Consider the following 23,569-nt stretch of genomic DNA (forward strand, 5'->3'; position numbering starts at 1 on the left):
ACAACAGCAGGAGAGAAAGCTATGGTCCTTGTGTTCTGTTTCAGAGTTTTTCAAAGGAATCTGTTGGCCACAGGAGGAAACGGCATGCTGGATAAACAGGTCTTCAGTATGATCTGGCAGAACGCTTCTTACAATTCAGACCTCTGAATTGGGGAAGTTTCGGGACCCTTCACTGTTGTGTCTGGATTCTCAAATGAAAGCAGTGGCTAGGACTGCCTTTGTTCACTTTGGCTGGCAAATGACTATTGAACTCACCTTGTAGCTATTATTAACATACAGTATTGGTATTTCCCAACAGGATTAGGCAAACACACTTTACATGAAACTGCCTTTAAAAAATGCCTAGAATCTTCAGTCAATGCAGAATTCTATGGCTTGCCTCTTAATGGAGTAAGGACCAAAATAAGCATTTAACAGCAATTTTAGTTCACCTGCACCTGCCTCCAGCATTGATTATTACTTTTAAACTCCAATCCTTTAAAGACATACCTAGATATAAGCACTGCTAATCACAGTAAGACTTACTTCTGAGTAAACATGAAAACATTGGGGGTTTTTATAGTCTGCCAGGCCAGTGCATATCTTTGATTGTCTAACACTCCTAAGAACACGTTCTACCACATATACCTTCCCACCCCTTCAAATTAGAGGATCATTGTATCAAATTTTATTTTGCCTTTAAGTCACTTTATGTGCTCCTTTACTGGAGCAGAAACATATATAATAAATGAATAAATAATGTTTACTACCTTTTGAAAGGCAGCATATCTTTTGCCCAAGCTTTCCCTGGCTCATAAAATTATACCATGTTATTAATGAAATTCTATTTTACCTGTTTTTATAATACTATTTATGTTTGCATCTCCATTTTTATGACACTGTTTTATTGTTTTTATGTTGCAATCTTGTATGCTGCTTAAGAGGTTTTTAAATATCAAGTGGTTTAGAAATGCTTTGAAATAAATATAAATAAATAAATAAAATACTACTCAAGTGTCACCAAAGCTTCACTACGTATTTATTTAATTAAATAAATGCAGGATTAATCAAATTCTATGATGCTGCTGAATGCAGATTTCTGCATTACAGAAGTCATTAATCTATAATATCCAGGCTTTAGCAAACATGGCCAGTTACTTCAAATGTTATTTATTATTTTCTAAATTTTAAATTTACTAAATGCTATTTATACTGTCCTTCGTTCGAGGATCACAGGGCGGTTTACAATATAAAAACACAAAAATACACAACATAGTAACAAACAAAAACAATAACCCTGCTTGAGGAGGTTAGGAGACATTTTTTATTACTACTCAGTGCCAATGAAGTTGGTATTAAGCATTTGCTTGAATGGGTGTTGTTACTCTTCAGCAAAGTCAGCTAGGCTTAAGAGGAAAGTAAAATGAAGGTTGAACTAAGCATAACTCTTCACCTCACTACAGCTATTCTCTTCTAGCTGAATCTGGAGACTGTTCTCCATTTCAGTGTTCTAAAAATACTGTCAAGGCCATGTCCAATTTATGGGCCAACACAGATGAAATTCAAGGCCCCCTTCTGCTTAACAGGCAAGAAAGTAGAGAGTAATGGGGTAACTCATCCACCACCCTCTTTCTTAAAAGAAGCTGACATACAGGAAGGGTATCATCAGGTCTAAAGTAAGAGGGAAAGCTGGAAGGGGATTATCCATCCACCCAAAGGAAACCCAAAGCACACCAGTTCCCAGAGCCTTAAGAGACTGTGAGAAAATGCCCTGGGGCAACATGTTAGAACTGGAGTCTGACAGGGCCAGGGGAAACAATGGGAGCATCCCTGTTCCAGCTAGATCACACCAACTTGGGGTCCCAATTGGGGACTGACTTGTGGCAATGCTCATGAGTAGGTCACCATCTGCACCTGCTCCTTCCACATCCCATGGATTATGAACAAGAATGTGAGCCGAAAAGAGTTGGTCTCAGAGTTGGAAGAATCTATTATCCCCTCCCACATTTGCTCACTCTGAGTGATTGGCAGAGATAGTCACAACGCCCATAGCCACTGATCGGTTGTTCCACCAAATGAAAAATTGTTGGAGAATTTCTTCCCCATTAATGAAGGATAGGAAGAATCAGGGTCCCCAAAAACCACCTCTTGTGTTCAGAGACATCCAGCAGGGGAAGCCTGTTCTGTATGATTTGGGTGGGGCACTAGGGTGAAGGAGAGAGGGGAAATACTGCTGCTTTGAGGGAAGGGGAGGGGGAAGGAATTGGCTGTGATCCCAGCTGTAACTTGGGAATAGCAGAGAGACCCGTCTCTCTTTTCAAAGGCAGAACCACCACAGACCTGAAACTGAGAAGGTTCTCTCCTACAGATGAGCAGTCAGGTTTTGCTACCCCTGCTTTCTGTTGGTGTTAACCCTTTGTAGCCTGCTCTCCAGCCAGCTGAATAAGAAGTACTTTTTCTAATTATTATTGAAAGTAGATGTTAAAAAAAGACCAAGAGTGCAATCAGATGACAAGAAACCGCATCATAGTCCCCTATAAATCCAATCATAAAAATACTGTTCCAGGGGTAAAGCAAGTCATGTGTAGCAGTTGATGGCACAAAACTGCAATGGCAGTATGTTGTGAATCAAGATATTCTGTATGGTGAGCAACCAAATGCTTCTTATGTCAAGTACCAAATGGTAGCTGTAGATAATATTCTTTAGTAATTGAATAAATATTAACTAGATTAGCCACTGGTTATCAATTATTGTCAAATAATAATCAAGCAATTAAAGCTTTACTTTTAGAACAACTGAAGAACTGAGAGAATTTTGCGAATTGCAGAAAGTATTGTTTTTCAAAACAATCCAGTTCCTCCCAGACATTTTACAGCACCCTAAGCCAGATCGCATGGAGGTCCCTCCTTCCCACAGCAAAAGCAATACTCAGTGGGCACTTATGAGCTGTGCCATCTTTTGTAAATACAGTGGTGCCTTGCAAGACGAAAAGAATCCGTTCCATGAGTCTCTTCGTCTAGCGGTTTTTTCGTCTTGCGAAGCATGCCCATTAGCGGATTAGCGGCTATTAAAGGCTTAAGGGATTAGCAGATTAGCTGCTAAAAGGCTATTAGCAGCTTAGTGCCTTAGAAAAAGGGGGTGGGGAGCGGAAAAAAACCCCCAGGAATCGCAAGACATTTTCGGCTTGCAAAGCAAGCCCATAGCAAATTCGTCCTGCGAAGCACCTCCAAAACGGAAAACCCTTTCATCTAGCGGGTTTTCCGTCTTGCGAGGCATTCGTCTTGCGGGGCACCACTGTAAACATTATTGATCCTAGGGCTGAGTACCTCTAAGCATATGCTGACTTCATTGTCCCCCAAGAGGAATGAAGAATTTCAAAAAATAATAAATGTGAGGGGGAAATGTTTCTTGGCATATCTAGGATGGAAAAAACCAATATTCCATGCCTTGCCTTCAACATGCCTACTTAAAGTGCTATGAAAAATGGGTCTTCATGTGTTCCCTGCGTGGAGCCAAGCAGTCATTCAACTGAAGAGATGAGTTCTCTACTATCTGGGGGTTCTGCTTTGGACAGATGTATGAGACCACTACAAAGCCTTATGAAATGCATCATGCAAGATGATGTCAGCCACCACCTTGGTTTGTCTCTTAAGGGTCAAAGCTGCCTGAAGCAGCATGTGTTGGCATTTGCAACACAAAGCTTTCACATGAGACTCTTATGGGTCACGGGTTCAAGCCCCATGTTGGGCAAAAGAATCCAGCATTGCAGGGAGCTGGACTAGGTGACCTATGTGGCCCCTCTCCACTTACAGTTCTATGATTCTATGTGTGCTAGACTAACAGCCCCACGTCTTTTTTGTGTACACTATGACAATACTCTTGCACATTTAAGTTCAAAAACAGCTTAGCTGGAATCTTTCCTGACTTGGCATTCCAAACTGTAGTATCTAGGCAATATGGTAAAATTCTAGTCTAGATAAGTATTAGTTTGATAACTTTGTGTTTCCTTCCTAATCCTTGTGCTGCTCTTCAGAGGCTGAAAAGGATAGATGGTCTCTAGAAAGGCCCCCTGACCCCTGTAGAGCTGGGGGGGGGGGGAGCCTTCATTCCTGCCTTTGCTATCAGATGACACCATGATGCACTTATTCTATATAGAAGTCATAAACTCCCTTGTATCTCTGACAAGATTAAACCACTCTAAAATAATAAGCAGTCACCTGATCTTAATATAAACCTACCAGGCCTAAATGGGTAATGCTTGGTCACCTTTCAACTGTATAGTAGAAACAGAGTTAGTTTGAAATCCCTCCCATAAACAGGCCCCACCTTTACTGCAATGTAATGTTTCAAACCCTCTGGCACTCAATTGACTAATGGAAGCCTCCATGTAATAATTCACTTTGGAAAATGAATTCTCCAGGACCCTTCCCACTAACTCCCAGCTTACTGCATACTTTTGTGAGAAGACCTGCATTCTTCAAAAGTGACCCAACATAGCTAACCTTGCTAGCAAAGTCCGCCTTTGAAACCAAAACACTAAGCCTACTCCAGGCCTCTTTAAGAACACCTAGTTGCCCACCTACCACCATCCCTTAAAAAAGAAACAAAAAAACCCCAATCTGGTCCAGCTTTCCTAAACCCTCCATCTTTTCCATCAGTCCCTCTATACAGGCCTTCCCTTCAGCGTTCCTTAAGTGTGTCCCCAAGCCTTTCCTCTCCTCAAAAATTCAGCCGCATACTTAAGCCCCCCGTTACCCTAATCCCTCGGGTTTGTTTGTTTTTTAAAAAGGCATCCTCTCTCTTTCGAAATCAACCCCACATAACAGAAGCTCACACCTCAAAAACAAACAAACACACACACCAAAAGACCCACCCCGAAAAGGAAAGGTATGACTCGCCTGCCCCTCTTTCCTCCCCATACATCCCGCAGAATCCTCAGCTCTCAAAATGTATGCCTTCCCTGGTCCTCCCAGTTACCTAAACCCATTTCGCAGATATTCTGGGGTTGCCAGCGGGTTCCATATACACCACAGCTTCCGCTCTCCCTTTCGCCATAGAGCTTCCCTTTCCAATTATTCCTGCCCCCCCCCCCGCGCCCGCCATCCCCCTTCTCTTCCTACTACAGCAACCAGCAACAGTCATCACCAACTCCCCCGCCCACCGCATCCCCCCATCCTCTCCCCGTTCTTTCCCTCCTCACCATGAACTTGAGGGCCTTCTCCTGCACCACCGCCTCGGCGGGGTCCATAGCCCCCCCGATCCGCCTCTGCTGTGGCTGCTGCTCCCCCGCCAGCTCCGGGCCTCAGCCGGGGCCTGGCCGCCCCCCACCCTTTCCCTTCTCCCTCCCTCAACGCAAGGCCGCAGCCACCGCAGAGTCAGGCGAGAACCCTCCGTTTTCCTCCGGCTCAGGTAAGTGGGAAATGTAGTCCCCGGCCGTTCTCCCGAGAAGTGCCCGAGTGGACATCGCGGACTACAATTCCCAATAAGCCCCGCGCACAGGGAGACGGCGCGCCCGGCGCCGTTGCTTCCGAAGGCAGCGAGAAGAAGGGGGAAGTGGCGGCGCGCTCGGGTGGGCCGAGCTGGGCTGGGTTAAGGGGAAGGGGGAGCAGGGAGGAACGGCTGCCTCTCCCAGCTGGCGGGAGAAGGGGCTGATGGAAGCTGTAGTTTCCGAAGGGGCCGCGCTGGGCTGCAGCGGGGACGAGTCGCAGCTGCTTTTCCCTTTTCCTTGTCAATCTGGGAAACGAGAGCATAGGGTTGCAGCCCGATATGCAAAAATGTATCGCTGCTTATTGAGACATGGCTGTGATTTTAGGAGTGGAATTTTGCAGGTTTCTAGATCGCAGCAAGGTATGCAGCTTATCCGAAATAGGAACCAAAGAACTGTGCAGGTGGAAGAGCCAAAGAGTCATCTAGAGTCCACACAGCCCTGCATTGCAATTTTTGACTGATAGCATCATACTTTCGTAATAAGGGATAGGGCTGCTGGGGCCAGTGTCCACAGAGGTCAGATCCTTTGGGCAGCTGCTGAGGCTCCAGCATTCCCGGGGTGGGATTGGGGGCATCATACACTTAAAGCACAGCTATATCACTTTTAACAGTCATGAGTTCCCCAAAGAGTCCTGGAAACTGGGCAGAAGAATGTCATCTCTTCCAACTTCCCCCTTCAGCTGTATGTATTTTACAGGGGAGAAAAAGTAATTGCATTTTCTTCCAAGGGAGGATCAGTGGCTTTGTGAGCACCAGGGGAAGACCTCAAGGGCACCTTTGTGCCCGCGGTCACCATATTGGCAACTCCTGATATAATACATTTCTGGAATGCATGCTGCTTTGCAGCATTATATTACTGAATGCTAAACACTGGGGAGAAGTGTCAAAATGGCCAATGATCAGGGATGATGGGAGCTGTAGTCCAACAATATTCGGATGGCCACCCGTTTTGCTGCACCTGCTATACAGTATAGACATTTTGTGAATAGATAGCTTTTGGCCATGGCTCTGTTCTTCATGTGGCAAAATCAACTGGGCTCCACAAAGCACTAGCTCTGGGCTCCACCCCAGACAGCAGATGTTTTGATTTCAGGAGATGGTAACCATAGATTAGAAACATTGTGAAATATAAATATACAGTACAGTTAGGTTTTTTTTATTAGTACCCATACTCTTCTCAGAATATTGGACTTCATGTGAGTTTGTATTATTGTATTATTAGTGTTATTGTTAGGTTTGCAGCATGACAGTAGATGGCACTTGACAGAAAATGATAACCCATTTAACAAAATTGTGCAGGTCCCTGCCTTGAGGTGATTACAATTTAAATTTCAGCAACGGGATACAGCAGAGGAGGGTAAGGAGAAAGAAAGTCAAGTTTAGCCAAAGGAGAGAACAGAAATGACAGTAGCACAGAAACGAGGGGTGACTGTAAGCAAATTCAGATACTCATACCTTAACTTTGTTTCATCTGGCAGGTGCATCTAGAGAAGGCCTGGATACAAATCTTAACACAGCTATGTACTAATTGACTGGCCTTGGGCATGTTGCTATCTTTCAGCCTCAGCCCATCTGTCAAATTAGAGAAAAAATGACATGCTGCAGGAGTTAGTTATGACAATGAACAAGATAGACTGTAATGCACACTGTTGGGTAAAAATGTTAAATAATACTACAATAAATAGCCTCCCAAAATCCTTACAGTCTGGTTAATCTATTTAAGTTGCTATCAGTTTACCCTCTGAGTTTCAAAACTGTGATCATGTTCATCCAAGACTCAGTCTTATTTGTGGTTTTTGTGTGTGTGACATTTCGATTCCTCATATCATCTAAGTCCCCCTGGCAGTTTAGAAATGGACCTTGTAGCAGTGGAACATTTTTGAAGATCAGTTGCTAATTTATATCAGTTTAACTAAATTAATTGAGAGCAAGTCTAGTGGCTAGGAGCATGACCCAGTCACCCTTCACATCCTCTCCACCCCTTTCCATATACAGTGGTACCTCGGGTTAAGTACTTAATTTGTTCCGGAGGTCTGTTCTTAACCTGAAACTGTTCTTAACCTGAAGCACCACTTTAGCTAATGGGGCCTCCTGCTGCCGCCGTGCCGCCAGAGCACAATTTCTGTTCTCATCCTGAAACAAAGTTCTTAACCTGAAGCACTATTTCTGGGTTAGTGGAGTCTGTAACCTGAAGCCTATGTAACCTGAAGCGTATGAAACCTGAGGTACCACTGTATAGGATTGTTCTTCTGCCAATCACCTCCCTTGCCATAGCGGTCATCCAGCTGGATGCCTGCCTCCTTCCCCCATCTCCTCTCTCTCTTTCATGGAAACATTCCTGCAGGGCAGTTGATGGTAGAAGGGAGAGGGAGCAGTCCAGATGGCATGGGCTCTGATGTGGGCCACAGTTTTCAGCCAACAGCTTACATAGGCTACTGAATTTGATTCCTAGAGTGTCAGCTGGGAGGCCCCTGGTTCAAATCTCAACCATGAACTCACTAGGTAGGCTTTGTCAAGCTCCTGTCTCTCAGCCTCAGTCTCTCATCTGCATAATGAGGATAATATAACTGATTTATCTTACCAGTTATTAGAAGGTTAATTATATCATGTATATGAGGCACTTTCAAGACTTAATAATTGTTGTGCAAAGAAGCCAAAGAAGAAGTTTTTCTTATAGCACATATACTACAAAGATACTTTACTGAGTATTCTCTCCTTTCCAAAGTCTTCTTAAGAATTCCAGGCCTCAGGTTGGAAGACCTGCTCCTTCTCCAGAGAATGGAATATCTGCTTCTGTCTAGAAGCAGCTATAACTGGTCAGAATCGCTTGTGATAATGCTGAAATGTTCACATGGAACATCTGTGACAAGAATCATCCTTGAGTTAATCTGGTTATATCTCTGCAGTGACTGGCAAATATGTTTTGTATAAGCAGATACTTCTATCACAGATTCAGGGATAGGGATAGTATAATTTATAAAGCCATCCACACCCTGGGATTTCATAACCGTTCAGATTAACTCTCCCTGCGCTCATCTTTGGGGAAGTGAAAACGAGATCATTTTCCAAGTTAGGCCTGCATCTTTAGAACACCCTGCTTCCCCAAGAGAAGTTGCCAAGCATGTTGTTGAATTATCTTGCTTGTGCAGATAAGGATGTGGGTGGTGCAGTGGTCTAAACCACTGAGCCTCTTTGGCTTGATCGGAAGGTCAGTGGTTCGAATCCATGCAACGGGGTCAGCTCCTGTTACTCTGTCCCAGCTTCTGCCAACCTAGCAGTTTGAAAGCATACCAGCGTGAGTAGATAAATAGGTGCCGCTGTGGCGGGAAGATAAACAGTGTTTCCGTGCACTCTGGCTTCAAAACATAGGGCTAATTTGCCATTTGCATTTTTCAATCATCTGTGCAACTCAAGAGAAGGCTATTCACTCCTAGAATTGTCCCAGGAGAAATCCATGTAATGTCATTGTCTTGGTGATTTTTGCAATAGAATATCACTCACTGCCTCCAAGACTTTATCAGCCAGTGTCATCCCTGGGGTGAATTCAATGTCAATAGGTAGTGGCAATAATCAATTTAACAAGGAATAGTGGCCACTTGATTTTCAATGAAGAGTGCCACGTTTCTCACCCTTGTTATGCCTCTTGTTTTTACATTTCTAGTGACTCTTTGGGGAATCTGTAGAATTAACCCTTGAAATAATGGGGATCTTCCATAATTTTAGTTCCTTTGAGCATTATTGCCTGAATTATAACACTTTAAATAATAAGAACGATGTCTTTAAATTAAATTTGCAGGGCTGGCAGCTGCATGCATTCAGACTTATTACTATCCTTACAGACAGCTTCTTGGGCTAATTCTTTCCAGACTGAAATGAGAAATGAAGGGAGTAGTTTGTGGTGGAAGAAGAAGTTAATAGGATAGTTTCTTGCAATGCTTATTGTGAGGGGGATGTGCTAATTGTTCTGCACATGTAGTCCGTACTAACCATAAGATATAGGGCTTTCTGGATTATAAAGAAGGCAAATTATTTAATAATGTGGGTGATTTGAATAAACTGGAGGGGGATACATGTCACTTTCACTTTTTGAGACACAGCATAAACACAGAAGAAAAATGCAAATTGAAGGGAGAAGCGTAAATGTAATGGGAGAAAAGAAGACGAAATGGACTCTGATGACAGGGAGGTTATGGTTATGAAACTATTAGGGCTTTAATGTTTAGAAATGGAGTTTAAGGAGGTGAGTACTGTACAGTGTAAGAGGTTCAATGTTACCAACTTCATCTTGAATCCTGTTTTTCAGCTACATCATAAACACTGTGAGTTTCTTGCTCTTCTATGAATATCCCTTGACCTTGTTTCAGAACGCCATCTCCAAAATCTGCTAGAATCCTTGAGAGTCAGTATAGCAGAGAGACTAAGAGGCTGAGCTGTAAACCTCAGCAAGTCTGAATGTGCTATGATTCAGTAGCTTTCGACACACCACTCATTATCAAGCTCACACACATACAACACAGAAATAGCAATACCTACCCTACATCAAAGACCATGTGCACATCTGCAAACCAAATAATGTATTGTGGGTCACACACACCCACACCCACACACACACCCCTACCTTGCAATCTATTCTATTGGCGGTAATGGAATGTTTAGTTTAAGCCATGGAGAGGGAACCCAGTTGGTGCTAGAGAAGGCCTCTATAGGTGCATGAGCACCCACCCCTGGGTGCCATGCTGGTAACCCCTATCTGAAGCCAGATAGAGCTCTGCATGTCAAAACAAGCACCTTGAACTTGAGTGGCCGCTTTTCTCGTTTGCATTGTGCATGAATGATAATGGGCAGCCTTATGTGGAAATATTTGGGATTTCCAATGAGGGCAGCAGGTGTGCAAAACTGGCTGCAGCCCTAGCTGTCACGTGATGCGGGAGTCTGGCCCACCCCACATGGAGTATTGTTTGGGTAGGATATTATAAAAGAGTGTAGGGTATTTAAGATTTAGACAACCAAATGGGGGTGGATGAAGCAACATGGAAATGGCAGGAAAGGGGGGAATGCTTTGCTTTCTTTTAAAATGGAGCACAGGAAGAAGAAGCCAGCTCAGTCCAACAACTCAAAAAACAACCCCAACAAGTCCCTTAGAGCCAGAAGAGGCTTTTTAAAGCCTCATGAATATTTAGCTTGTCCTCATGTAAAATATATGACTTTGTGTAAGGATCAGGCGAAGGAGGTGCATGATTTTTTTCTGATTTATGGGCCCAGTGACGGATTATTCATAGCAGAGCAGCTGTGTGGAAAGATTCATCCACTGCAAAATGTGATTGTACATCAGGCAGTCTGAGGGAACGGAGCTATGACTAATGGCTACTTTACATATAAATGAGAAGGTTTGCGCTAGGAACTGTTAAAAAAAATATAGTCGCTCTCACTGACAGGGCCTGGCCTCTTTGATCTGCACGAGGCACAGGAGCCAGGAGGAAGGAAAGATCACATGATGAAGGGCAGGTTTTTTTAAAAAAAAACAACTTGCTTCCTAAATAAATAAATAATGTCTGCCTGACCTCCTCAGAAGCTGCCACGTTGCTAACAAATTAGGGACAGAGCCGGTCACTTCTTTTGGTAATGTGCTCCAGAAGATGCTCAGCTGTGGAGGAATGCAGAGCTGGCTGGCCCCCTTTCAAGCCAGAGCAAGAGAAGCCGCAACCACACGGAGCTATATTTACAATTTACACACTGCAGGAATTATGCACGCCAGGTAAGCAGGCCTAGTTGTTCATAGGAAACTGCCTTAAACTGAGCCAAACCTCTGGTCCATCTAGGTCAGTACTGTCTACACTGACTGGCAGCCACTCTCCAGGGTTTTGGGCCAGGTTCTTTCCTACCCTATCTGGAGATGCCAAGGACTGAACCTGGGACCTTCTACGTGGCAAACGGGTGCTTTGCCACTGAGCTATAGCCCTTTCCCTTCAGGTGGGAGAAGGTGTGGAAGAAGAGATGGTAGCAGCAGAGAAGAATATACTAAGAGCTTAGTATGCTGTGTTGATTAGAGCATTTAACCTTGCCTGAAAAGCCCTGGGTTAAAATCCCCACTCATTTGTGACCTTGGGCCAGTCACTCTCTCTTAGCCTAACCTACCTCACAGGGTTGTGATGAAGATAAAGTGGTTTAATCTCTATCTATGCCAGCCTATATTATGATGGTGGGAAGAGGCAGCTTGTGTTGGGAAGAGTGTTTTAAAGTAGAGGCTATTCTGGGAGCATTGTAGTGAAAATGTGGCTGTGCTTGGGGGTTTAAAATGGATTGGCATAGCACTGGGGCCTATATTGATCAATTGTTTAAATAACTTTTCATGTTCTGAAACCCCTCTTAAGCAGCCTACAAATCTGCCCAGGTTGGGCAGGAACTTCAACTCACCAAGCAAGAACAGAGATGGGTCTTAATTTTGGATGGAAACTGAATGTTAAATCCATTCGGAGTCAAGCTGTCTTTTTGCATGTGTGATCCTTCCTCCCTTTTAGCCCCTCTCCCCAATACACTCACGACCCTTTCCACGCTGTTATATTTGATACAAACTGTCTAGACACTGCAGATGTGGGCAGATGTTGGGCCCGTAATTTATAACAACGGCCTCCAGAAGGCAATTCCAATTTGTTTCGCTAATGCTTTAAGTTACAGACGCTGAGATCTCCTGTAAATACTCTTGGCTTGCATATTAACTACCATTCTGGGTTTGCTCAGCAAATGCTAGCTAACTACATCTCTCTTTTAGTCTCCGATGGAGATTGTAATGCCATACGGTATTGCATTGTCAAGCTCAAAATATGGGGACTTGGAGATGTAGACTGCAGCCCACAGGACACTGATATTCACAGAGAGTAGATCTACAGACAGAGAACCCCATGCCTTCTGCACAAAGAATAGCATATGGGAGCTTCTGCTTAGCCCCATGGTATTTGTGCACTGGGGTTCCTCAGGGTTCCATTCCGTTCCACATAGTTTTTAACCTCAATATGAAGCTGTTGGGATAGGTCATCTAGGGATATGGAGTGAAGTGTCATTAGTATTCCAATGGTTCCAGCTCCGTCTCCTCATTCCTTGTATATTAGGTGTGGCTGCACAGGTGCTGGACTGGTGCCTAGAAGCAGCAATGGGCTGGATGATGGCTAATAAACTGAGATTGAGCACTGAAAAGACAGAGACACTGTTCTGGATGGGAATTGCACTCCCCTCTTGAAGGAACAGGCGTATAGCTTGAGAGTACTTCTGGATCCAGGATGGCCATCAGAGGCCCAAGTGGCCACAGTGGCTCAGGGTGCCTATTCCCAGTCCAAGCTAGTTTGCCAGCTGCTGCTGTTCCTGGACCAGGACAACCTTCCAACTGTGATCGACTTGCGACTGTGATCCACGCCCTGGTAATGTCATGTTTAGATTAATGGAATGGGGCAATCCTTGAAGATGGTCCAGAAGTTGCAGTTGGTGCAGAATGCTGCTGCTTGGTTACTGAGTTGCACACTAAGTCAGAATCGTATTTCATCTATTCTTTGTGATCTGCCTTTTCTGCCTGTTTGCTTCTGAACCCAAGGTAAGGTTTTTAATGCCTATGTATAGGACCCTAAACAGTTTGGGGCCCAAATGCTTGCAGGAATGCATCTCCCAGTATATGCTAGCCTAGCTGTTGCACTTCTAGTCCCACCACTGGACAATGTACGACACATGGTGACCAGGGAAAAGGCTTTTTCTGTAGTGGTGCCCTGTTTATGGAATCTCCTACCATTGGAAATGTGTCATGTGTCAACAATAGATAATTTTTTTTACCATCTTCAGATGAACCTGTGTATCCTGGTGCTTAAGAACCTCCTGTGATACCCGTTTTATGAATAGTCCGTATCATATGTGCTACTCTATGGTGGCTAGGAATCTTTTAACCGCCACTTTATTTTTATAACCTGTATATTTTAATAGCATTTGCTTAATTGGGTACTGTATTTTATTGTTTTACTGTGGAAACTGCTCTGTGATTGCTATCATCATGAATTAAATATTTTTGGAATATTGCATGCAGTGGAGCTTTTGGAGTAAAAACAGAATCAGAATTGCAAACATACGTATTACAGCAGGACTTATTCTGATGTTCCTTCTAGTTTTCATTATCCAATCAAGCTTCAAATCTGGGTTTTGTAGCGTGGCCACGTGGTTCCCCATCCCTGTGAAAGACTCGCAAACCATGTCAGAAAGAAAGGTGGTGATCCAAGTGGGTCTCTTGGTCCCTCACTGCAACTTGTCTGTGCCTTATTCTCTGCCTATTGAGAAGCAGCATATTTTCCAAACTGTCCCTTGAGTATGTAGGAGCCATCCTTATAATTCACTCTATGCCTGGATTCCCTGCACCACTGTGGGAGTTGTGATTCATGCATTTGCCACAAGCCTTTTGTGCTTCCCTAATGTTTTCCTGGGAACGGAAATCTCTCATGTTTGGGTGGGAGTCTAACACATCTCTGATACATCTGTGGTATTTTTTCAAAGCATGACTGCTGGCATTTTGGCATGTAGCCGTGGAATGTGTGGGCTCTTTGACAACAGTACTGTGTTTTAACGTTCATGTTCTGTGTATTGCACTGCTGCAAGGAGAAGTCCTGGTCTGGGCATTGTGGATGTCACCACTCCCACAGCCTTTCCGCACTTAAACACCACCCGCTTCTGAGCTGTAGAAGAAAGCAAAACTGCACTGTTTGTGTCCTTTGAACAGATGCAACATCAGAGCTGTATACCAGTGCTGGAACAAGGTGAGAGACTAACCATATTGTGGCAGCATAAGGACAGTGAGAGCCCAATTCTATGCAAACAAATCACATTTAGTTCGTTGGGCTTTGCTTTCTAGTAAATACACTATATTCCTCACACCTCGCTTGACAGCATCTCACATTAATTTTTGTAGAGATGCAAATGCCTCCTGTATGAATCACATCTGTGACTAAAATACAAATGAAATGAAAGATATTGCACAGCTATATCACCAAGAGATGTGTGTTAAGATTCCAGAAGTAGTGGTCAAGTTATCTTTTGCCATAATTAGTAGTATTCTCTCATATCATCATAGGTTGCGTGACTCACCTGAGGCTATCTAGGATGGCATACATTTAAAGCAACCATATGCCACTTTAGTTAGTCATGGCTTCCCCCAAAGAGTCCTGGGAATTATAGTTTGCTAAGGGTGCTGAGATTTTTTTAGGAGAAATTACAGTTCCCAGGATTCTTTGGGGTTAGCCAAGACTGTAAGCAATATAAGAGTGCTTTAAATGTATGGTGTGGATGTGACCCGAGTTTTTACAAGGTCGCATGGGGAAGTGATGCTCACACCCTATTCATTGATTTTGGTGGAAGCACTTCCAAGTACAGTGGCAATAGCAGAGAAAGGTGGGTGCGGCCCACTCTGGGCACCATCCCTGAGGGGGTGGTGACATCGCTGCTGGCCGGAACAGCTAGCTCCGCCTCTGTACAGCGGTACCTCTCTTCTTGAACGTAATTCATTCTGAAAGACCGTTTGACTTCTGAAATGTTCGACAACTGAGGCACAATGGTCGGTTGGCAAGTTCCATTGAGAAAATGGAGAAACGCGCCTCAGAAGCTGTTCAACTTCTGAGGCGCGTTTGAAAGCGGAAACATTCACTTTCTGATTTTCGGCGTTCGAAACATTCAGCTTCCGAAGTGTTCAATAACCGAGGTACCATTGTATATAAATGGTCCTAATCCTACGTACTAGGAAATAAGTTCTATTAAACTCACCAAGCTTGTTTGGGAACAGGCTGCAAGTGTGTTTAAGATTACAGACCTGATGCATATATTGGCCTTCGCAGTTGCTAATTCAGGATGAAGGGATTACGTAAAACTAATCGAGTACATATGCTCCTCATACTGTAGGGTGATGAAGCAGGCTGCTGCTCACCTTATCTGTTTACGCTAGGAATAAACCCTTTGGTTGCTGAAACAAAAGGTTGCAACAGATAACTTTCCTGGTGTGGATTTAATACTCTTGCCAAATTTGGAATCCAGGTTTGGTTACCTGTGTCCATGAAAGCATTAAGAAGCAAAATGTAACAGAAATCCATTTTAAAAGCCTGAAAGGGCCCATTCTTCTACCACGATAAAAGAAAGCCACGGTTCAAAATGTCTTTCACTGTTAGTGGAAGGCATCATCAGTTAATTCGAAATGTTACATCCAAGCTCATAGCATCTAAGTAATTTTTCAGTCGCAAAGCTGCCATTGCGTAGGAATGAAATCAGGGAGAAAAAAATGCCTCCTCAATTCATTAGGGGCTGTACAAGATGTGTCATCAAAAAGCAATGAGAAGAAGATGTGCCAGACTGCGGAAACAGGAGATAGATGATAATTTACTAGGTCAGAAATGTGCTATGATGAACAATGGAGGCGGAGAATGAAACCTCGAAATATAAAAGAAGCCAAAGTGATCCAGTGAAAATAGCTTCCCTTTGAGTCCGAGAAACCTGAGTGCAAAGGCTTATTCAGTTACGAACTCATTGGGTGGCCTGCATTTATTTTTCAATCGAAAACATTTTTTTAAAAGGATTTCCATCCTGTTCCAAAGACCTAGAGCTGGTAACATGACATTATATAAAAGATACACTTTCCTGTTGCTAAGGGACTTGTAATCCAGGTCAGATACTGATAGAAGAAGAAAGGGAAAGACAAAAAAGTGGCAACAAAAGAATATACCGGTATGTGGCAGGCAGTTTCAATTATTGTTTACTTTATTTATTCACTACATTTTAAAACCACCTTTCCTTCAGTGCACTCAGATCAGTTGGCAATACAAAAAAGATATCTTATAGACATGATACACAAAGATAAATGGAAAGCAAGATAAGAGAAAACAAGCAAATTCAGGTACCTAAAGAGCTATGGCGGGTATTGCCCTCTTCAGACGGGGTATGATTGATTCTGGGACCAATTGATCTGTTATCTTTTATTATATTTTTTTACATATCCTGTCCTATCTTGAAGGCCCAGAGCAGACTGTAGTGTTTATTTTAAAAAGTTAACAGAACAGAAAATAATAAAAGTACAAACATAAATGGCTGTCTCCCCATGGCCTTTTGCAGTTAGCACCTCTCTTTCGGTTCCAGCTTGTCTCAGTTTCTAATCTGAAAAATGGGGATATTGGTGTTTTAGGGCCTTTCTGCACAACATGGTGAACAATAAATGCTCACTTGTTTCTCATTTGACATGCGCCATTCAAATAACTCCTCTAGGGGATGAGTGATTTGAACTCTTGTAACCCTACATGCCTACTGCCATTTTTGGGATTAAAAATCATTTTGTTAGAGAGGAGTGTACTCCTCCAGTGTACTATTCATATGCAGGGGAAATAATTAAGGCTCGCATCCTACACAGGTTTACTTGAGAGTAAGCTTCATTGAACTCCGGTTCTCAGCAAGGCTGCAATCCTAACCCCATGCACCTGGGAGTAAACTCCACTGAATTCAATGAGTAGACACAATTAGGCTTGTGCTATAAGCATGTATAGATTGTACTAGCCCTGTAGCTATTCACCTGTTTAAAAAAATGCAATTGGCTATCTGTCCTGCGTGAACCTTTAGCTTGATTTTGCTCTAATTCTTTGGAGGCTGTCCACTTCTTCCCTGTACAACTTTCACTGGGAAACACAGCTCTAGCCTGTCTCTTGTCAGGGGGAGAGTGACTTACATACACTGAGAAGGGATTGTGAAATCAATGTGACAGAAGAGGCCCCTAAACACAAGTAGTCTGACATGTTTGAAGTTAATTAAATACTTTTCATGTAACCAATCAATAATTGCCAAATGCTCATCAAATATGGCAATGACTTTCTCATTCACTGGTCAAAAACCAAACAGGAACCGCAACCCTTATTGAGCTATTGGCTGGAATTGTGTTGTGCCTGAACATTTCCTCTTATAGTTCTGTAAAGTAGAAAGGCTAGAAACTTATTTTTTGTTTTTTAAATAAAAGCTGAAAATTAAAAGAAGGGGCATGGAACAAATATTCTAGAGAAGTGTGTCTGCCGCAGCCTCCCTTTGGCTACAGCACTGCATCTATTCAGATTGTATAAAATCTCTTAAATATAAGAGGGATATTATGATTTCATTGCTTTAAAGGACTTTGGGGCATATTCAGATATATGAGAGACATCTAATATAATACTTGTGCAGAAGAGGGATTTTTGACAGGTGCCCCTTGTTGCGCAGAGGTGAGAAAAACGGAACCTGCTAAAATTCCCTTTGCTACGCAAAAGTTAAATGTACCGGATTTCTGCCCTCACCACTGTATCTAGTATCATCACCCTACATGCGGCGGCTAGAATGCCCTTGTAGCATGCTGTCCATGTTTATATGGAAAGGACCTTATGGGTGACACTACTCTTCCAGGATGAATGGAGAAAAAAATTGTAAAGGCCTTCACTATGATTAAAATTATAGGGCCACAGTTGTAATAGCGAAATTTGGCTGATTTGCATCCTGCCATAATAGCAAGAAATTGGGGGGTGGGCAGTAAGTTCTATAGCTTATAAAAACGTTCAACAGACTGATTTGAAACTTGGCGGTATAGGAGAGGTACATTGGTTCAGGCTGAATTTGGGGCAATATTCGCTGCCAGTTGGGCACTTGTAAAGTGGAATGGTTGTGGCCTTTTAATAGCTGTAATTTCCCAACATTTTGGAGCTTGCGTGAACATGGGAAGCCCTTAAGACAACATGTTAAACTGAAAGGGGTTTCCTCTCATTAATCAAATGTTTATTACACTTTAAATGTGCAGTCATGGGTCCTGAAGCCACTGGGATTGTGACACGGCTGCCCATGTGAGACATCTGAGGGGTGTTTCTTCCTTTTGTGTACATTTTCCTGCGTTGGCTTTAATAATCCAGGCAATAAGGCCCAAACCTACAATGCCTTGATCTCCTCCTTGGAGTCTTGCTCTTTGCAGCTTGACCTCCCATGGAGGAGATGGGGCGGTGGGTAAGGGGTTTTTAGAGGAACTTAGCAGGACCCTCTTTCACCCCCTCTCAGCTCACTCATGCTATTTCAATTAAGCGCCGCAGAATTTAATCTCCTGCTCTTAATAAAGTTTATTGTTGTCTTGCCAACTCGCCTCCGGACACCAAAATGCTATTACTCTGAACGCAACGGGAAGGGCTATTTTACTGCTGCAAACTTTCTGACTGAAGAGTCAGGGAAGAGAAACTCCCATCCCACAGCAGGCTGCAAGCCATTTGGATCCCGGGAAATTAACGGCAAGGAAATGTGCAGAAGGCTGCAGGAGTGAGCCAGAGGGCAGAAGGGTACTGCAAAGGCACACGCATCCCCGTGCCATGATGCAAGTGCGCAGCCAGAGAACGACACACACTTCAGAATGCATGCAAATGTTTCTCCTGCCATCACATCATGTCCCAATACACAGCCATGGAAGCAAACTCGCTGCAAGGATATGTCATGAGAATGAGAAGATATTCAAGTGCAGTTCTCTCCACAGATGTCAATGCAAGGCTAGAGCCTGTTTGGAGGTTTCATAACTAACATGCCCCATTCCATCAGTGCCTGTTCCTACCCTACTGGAATTGATGCTTGCTGCAGGATTCTCCTTTCTTGTGGGGCAGGGCACACTATCTCCCCACACTGATTGGGATGAGCCATTAATCTCCATTCATTTGAGGAAATTCCCAACACTTCCTCAGAAGATGGAGGCAGGCAACTGCATACTTCTTTGAGTGTTTCCACCCAGCAGCTTATTGTGGAAGCTTTCCATAGCGTCTGCACTACTTCGTTCTCTTCAAAATGCCACCTCACATTTCCTTCCATTTAATCCAAATGTTTGTTGCCAGCATTGTTTTGTAAAAAAACACACACAAAAACAAGCAACCTTATCTGTGGGGTGTGTGTGTGTGAAAAAGGCAAATCTGGAATAAATGAGGGGAGGGGAATATGGCGTGGCATTTTGAAGATGACAGTGTCACGGGGATGCTGCACAAAATGCTTGTGTGTGAGCAGCACCAAGTCCACAATGAACTGCTGCATAGAAGCATCCTTGGTCACTTTCACAACACCTCTCCAATAGTAGTTGCACAGGTTATATATAACGGATAGGTTATAGCTGTATTGTGGGCTAAAATTTACCGTGCCCTCACAAATGCGAGAAAGCAAGGTGGGGGTAGTTATGCCTGTTTCGTCATAACAAAATCTGCTTCCTTTTTTGTTTGAGTGGAGCGTTTCAAGTTCTATCTTTATATTTGGGGTGCAGGGGGAAAGTGTATTTCTCTGGTCCTCCTCCTCTCTTACTGTTCATTCAGAAAAGAGCAAGGACCAGAGGAATATACTTTCCCCAGCATCCCAAACAGAAGCAACAAATTGCTTGCTGCCTTTAAACTTCATTTGCTTCTTTCTGGATTTGCTGTTAAGTGTTACACACACACACACACACACAGAGAGAGAGAGAGAGAGAGAGAGAGAGAGAGAGAGAGCGAGAGAGAGAGAGAGACCAAGTATTTATTTATACTTTTCGCACACCACATGAGCTTTTGTGACATGTCTCAGTGATACAAACCCGCCACCAAGTCGCTAGACAACCCTATACCTGGCTGGTGGGTAGGTGCTTTTGTTTGTTTGCTTCCACCATTCTCACAGCAAAGAGGTTCTCTGAATCACTTGACACAAATGCAAAGCACTGTTGCTGTTTTTCCAGGCCAACACAAACCTAGACGTTCTGAATTTTATTGCGGCGTCCAAATCCATCATTCATACAACCTGTTCTCTCTACCCTGTTACCAGCCACCTTTCATTGATATGTTATTGGCAGCTTTTTTATATACCGTAATTGTGGTAAGATCATGTTCTTAAGTTGAACGTTGCCTTGCTAGACTTTAGAAGAAAGTGTGGTTTGTGAAAATAGCGAAACGAAACAAAACGAACAATGTTGACCTGGTCAGGAACTGTGGAGGATGGAGAAAGCATCTGTCCATGCTGTTCATGGTTGTGTGAACTGCCCCTCAATCATATGTGCTAGCAAAGACACCCTTTTGCACATATCTATGTGCGCACGGGCACCTTCCATTTGCCTGCCCATCCCCTGTGATGAACTCTCACATCCGCTTCCCCTCACCCCACCAGCCCCAAGTAGCATCTATAAAACCTGGCTTTTCCCTCCGCCCGCCTCCCCTCTGCAGGCCCCTGCTCAGCAAAGCAGGCCCCGCTTTCCTCGGCTCTCCTCTGCCTGACAGATGCCTCAGAGCCCGGGGCCGCAGTTAAGGTGACAAGATGCAGCCATTCTTTATGAACATTTCATTCCCGCTCGCTACACGACGTAAATTAGATTGGTGTGTTACATTCGGGCGAGAAGCAAGCGATGTCACCGCTGCGCCGGCCCATTGGATGGAGAGGCTAATCCTGCCGTGAATTTCATTACTGCTTTTATACCCTCGGAATTAGCCGGGCGGCGGTGAGCCTGATTGCCTTTCGCTGGGGGTTTGCTGGGGAGCTGAACGGATGCCACTTCCGACGGGGAGTGACCCCAGCTCCCCAGCCACGTGGATCCCGGGGCCTGGCCTCTCTTTTTGGCGGGGTGCGGTGGGGGTGGCAGGTTTTATATCCAACCTCCCCTCCCACCCACATCACCCGCTGCCCTGTAATGGAAGGGGAAATGGAGGCCCTCTGTGAGAAACGGCCGAGGCCTAGACAGCAGTAATTGCTCCCTGTGGGGTGCAATATGTCAGTGGCTCCTCTACCTTGCACACTTGCAGTCTTTAACTCTGGAAACTCTTTCTCCGCTCCTTGATTGTTTCTCAATTACACCTTGGGCCCAGCATGGTAATTTCGCTCAAAATGCTCCGCTTGAGAGGGGGAAGTCTCGTCTCTTGAGACGCTGAGGTCTCCACACGGACTGCAGCTTCTGTCACACGGGTGGTGGACACCAAAAGATGGTTCAGCAGCGGAATAAAAATGAGTAAAGTAAGAATGTGTATGGTATGGGCACTTACGGCCTTACTCCAGTAAAGGAGGCCATTGTCCCCCTCCTCCATTTCCTTCTTGATTCCTTGTTCCCTTTCTGACATTCTCCTCCTTCCTCAGCCCCTGCCTTCTATACTATTTCTTCAGCTGTGTCAGTTTCCAGGCTCCCTTACCTTACATACGCAAGGAGGCTTTATCTTGCAAGCAGGCTATTACTCCAAAAAGCAAGCAAACAAACAAACAAAACAAAAACAGGAAAACTTTCCAGCCACCAGAGTAGAAAAGTCTTGCTCATTCCTTCCTGAGCTAGCCAACAAAACTAAATACCTGTCACCTCCAGAACAGGTTGGCTACTTCCCCTGTGAGACCTTCTGGATGTGGCTAGAAAACAATTTAGCTGCACTTCCCTCCCTGCCCCTCCTGCTTTCTATGTACATATGGATGATGGCACAGGCACAAAAGATTCCTGTATCACAGGGGGTTGGACTAGATGACCCTTGTGGTCCCTGCCAACCCTACAAGTCTATGATTCTGTGATTTGGTAAGTCACCATGGCTTGCAACCTTACGGCAAGAATACCCATGGAGGGTGCAAAATTGTCACAACATTTTCAGGGTAGGGGGGAATACACAAGCAGAATGCACATCTCTTTGTCCTGTTCATAGATATTTCTTGCAAAAACCCTCATAGATCTTTTTCATTCTGACATACTTCTTTTCAAGTGCATTCCTCCACAGGTATTCTTCCATGGATGAAAAACAAACAAATATGGAACGGAGTCCCAGTTCAGGCACTTCTGGAAAGTAATGGCTGTCTAGCAGAACCCAGGGCTGCAGGTGACTGTAAAGTGTGGTCTCAAAGAAAACATTTTACCAGTCACAGCAGATAGACCACTAGGAATGAGCTCCCAGTGTAATGCTGTGCCAAGTACAGCTAATATGATGCATTATTAAAAGGAAATTATGTTCAGGGATGGAAAGTGCTTGCACTGAGGTGCAGAAACAAAGCTGAGAAGTTACTAGAATCATGTGCTCCATTTGCCTGCTCACATTTATGAAAAAGACTTCAAATAATGGGTGCACAAAGAAAGAACTGTGAGAGTGATTCAAGGCTTCATAAATAACATGCTGCAGCTAATGGCTTATGGCTGCTTGGCATGATATTGCAGCAGCATGGATGTTGCCCAGTAATGCTTCTGTGTGGGAAATGCTCTAGCTACTATGACACATGTAAGGAACTCGCCACATGGGTCAGTGCTCTCAAGTGAAGGATCTTACCCACATCAGCAGTTCCTGTGAAAGTAGAGGGGTGCTGGCATGGAGATGGATTTTTTTTCAAACAACAGTACTTAACCACAGTATGAGGTCTTTGCACATGTTATGAAAGCCATTGCCACGTGATGCGATGATGTTCGTTGATGGAAACTGTGACACTGTGGTAATATAAGAAGTGTTCCTGAGGTGACAGTCTTTGCATAGTTATGCATAAAGAGAAGCCACTTTCAGTTCAGAACCCACACATGCATAGGCAAGGTTGCAGTTTTAATGGGCACAATCAGTTCAGTTTGTAAATGAGGGTAAAAGAAGAAATAGAAAAAGAGATGACATAATGGATGCTGGTCAAACTAATATGGAGGAATTAAGTTTCAACACCTGGACAAATTGCAGCTAGAAAATACTTATTTATTTGATGAATTTTCATCCCATCCTTCAGGGCTTACTGCCCTTGCAAGGCAGTTTAGAGTATATTTTTATTTTTTTAAGAAAGCATCAAAACACAATACCGTAAAACAACAATGCTACAAAATATCATTTCAGAATAAAAAAAACAGTGGTGTTTACAATTTCCCAGCACAGCAGTTTATCCCCACCGTGCAAACACTTCAAATTAGTTGAAAGTGAGCTGGTCTAAAACCCAGCAATGAAGACGTACATCCTTGAGGAGGAAGTTCCAAAGATGTGGGGCCATTACTGAAAAGGCTGTTCCTTGGTACCCACCACCGTAATAGTTTGATACCTCTTGCTAGGAGTCCTGAGAGCAAGGCATCCAATGCTGATGTCAGAGTTTGGTCAGGCTTGTTCTGGTGTGGCTGGTCCTTCAGTTAACCTG

General features: G+C 43.8%; 1 protein-coding gene across 12 annotated transcripts in view; it reads right to left on the reverse strand.

Annotated features, from left to right (window-relative positions):
* BTRC (beta-transducin repeat containing E3 ubiquitin protein ligase) overlaps positions 1–5,566 on the reverse strand; it is a 121,747-nt gene extending 116,181 nt beyond the window's left edge. For 3 of the 12 annotated variants that reach the window (XM_083443823.1, XM_083443821.1, XM_083443831.1), the window contains exon 1: positions 5,181–5,542. Coding sequence is in view for 8 of the 12 variants with exons in the window: in XM_083443820.1 (XP_083299946.1) it covers positions 5,181–5,228 (48 nt within the window). In the remaining 4 variants the exon portion in view is untranslated. Of the gene's footprint in view, positions 1–5,180 lie in introns of all 12 variants that reach the window. The other 9 variants (XM_083443824.1, XM_083443822.1, XM_083443828.1 and 6 more) reach the window with 5 other exon arrangements.
* Positions 5,567–23,569: the final 18,003 nt, after the last annotated feature.

Source organism: Podarcis tiliguerta (assembly GCF_965153285.1).
Source record: "Podarcis tiliguerta genome assembly, chromosome: 5".
Taxonomy (NCBI): domain Eukaryota; kingdom Metazoa; phylum Chordata; class Lepidosauria; order Squamata; family Lacertidae; genus Podarcis; species Podarcis tiliguerta.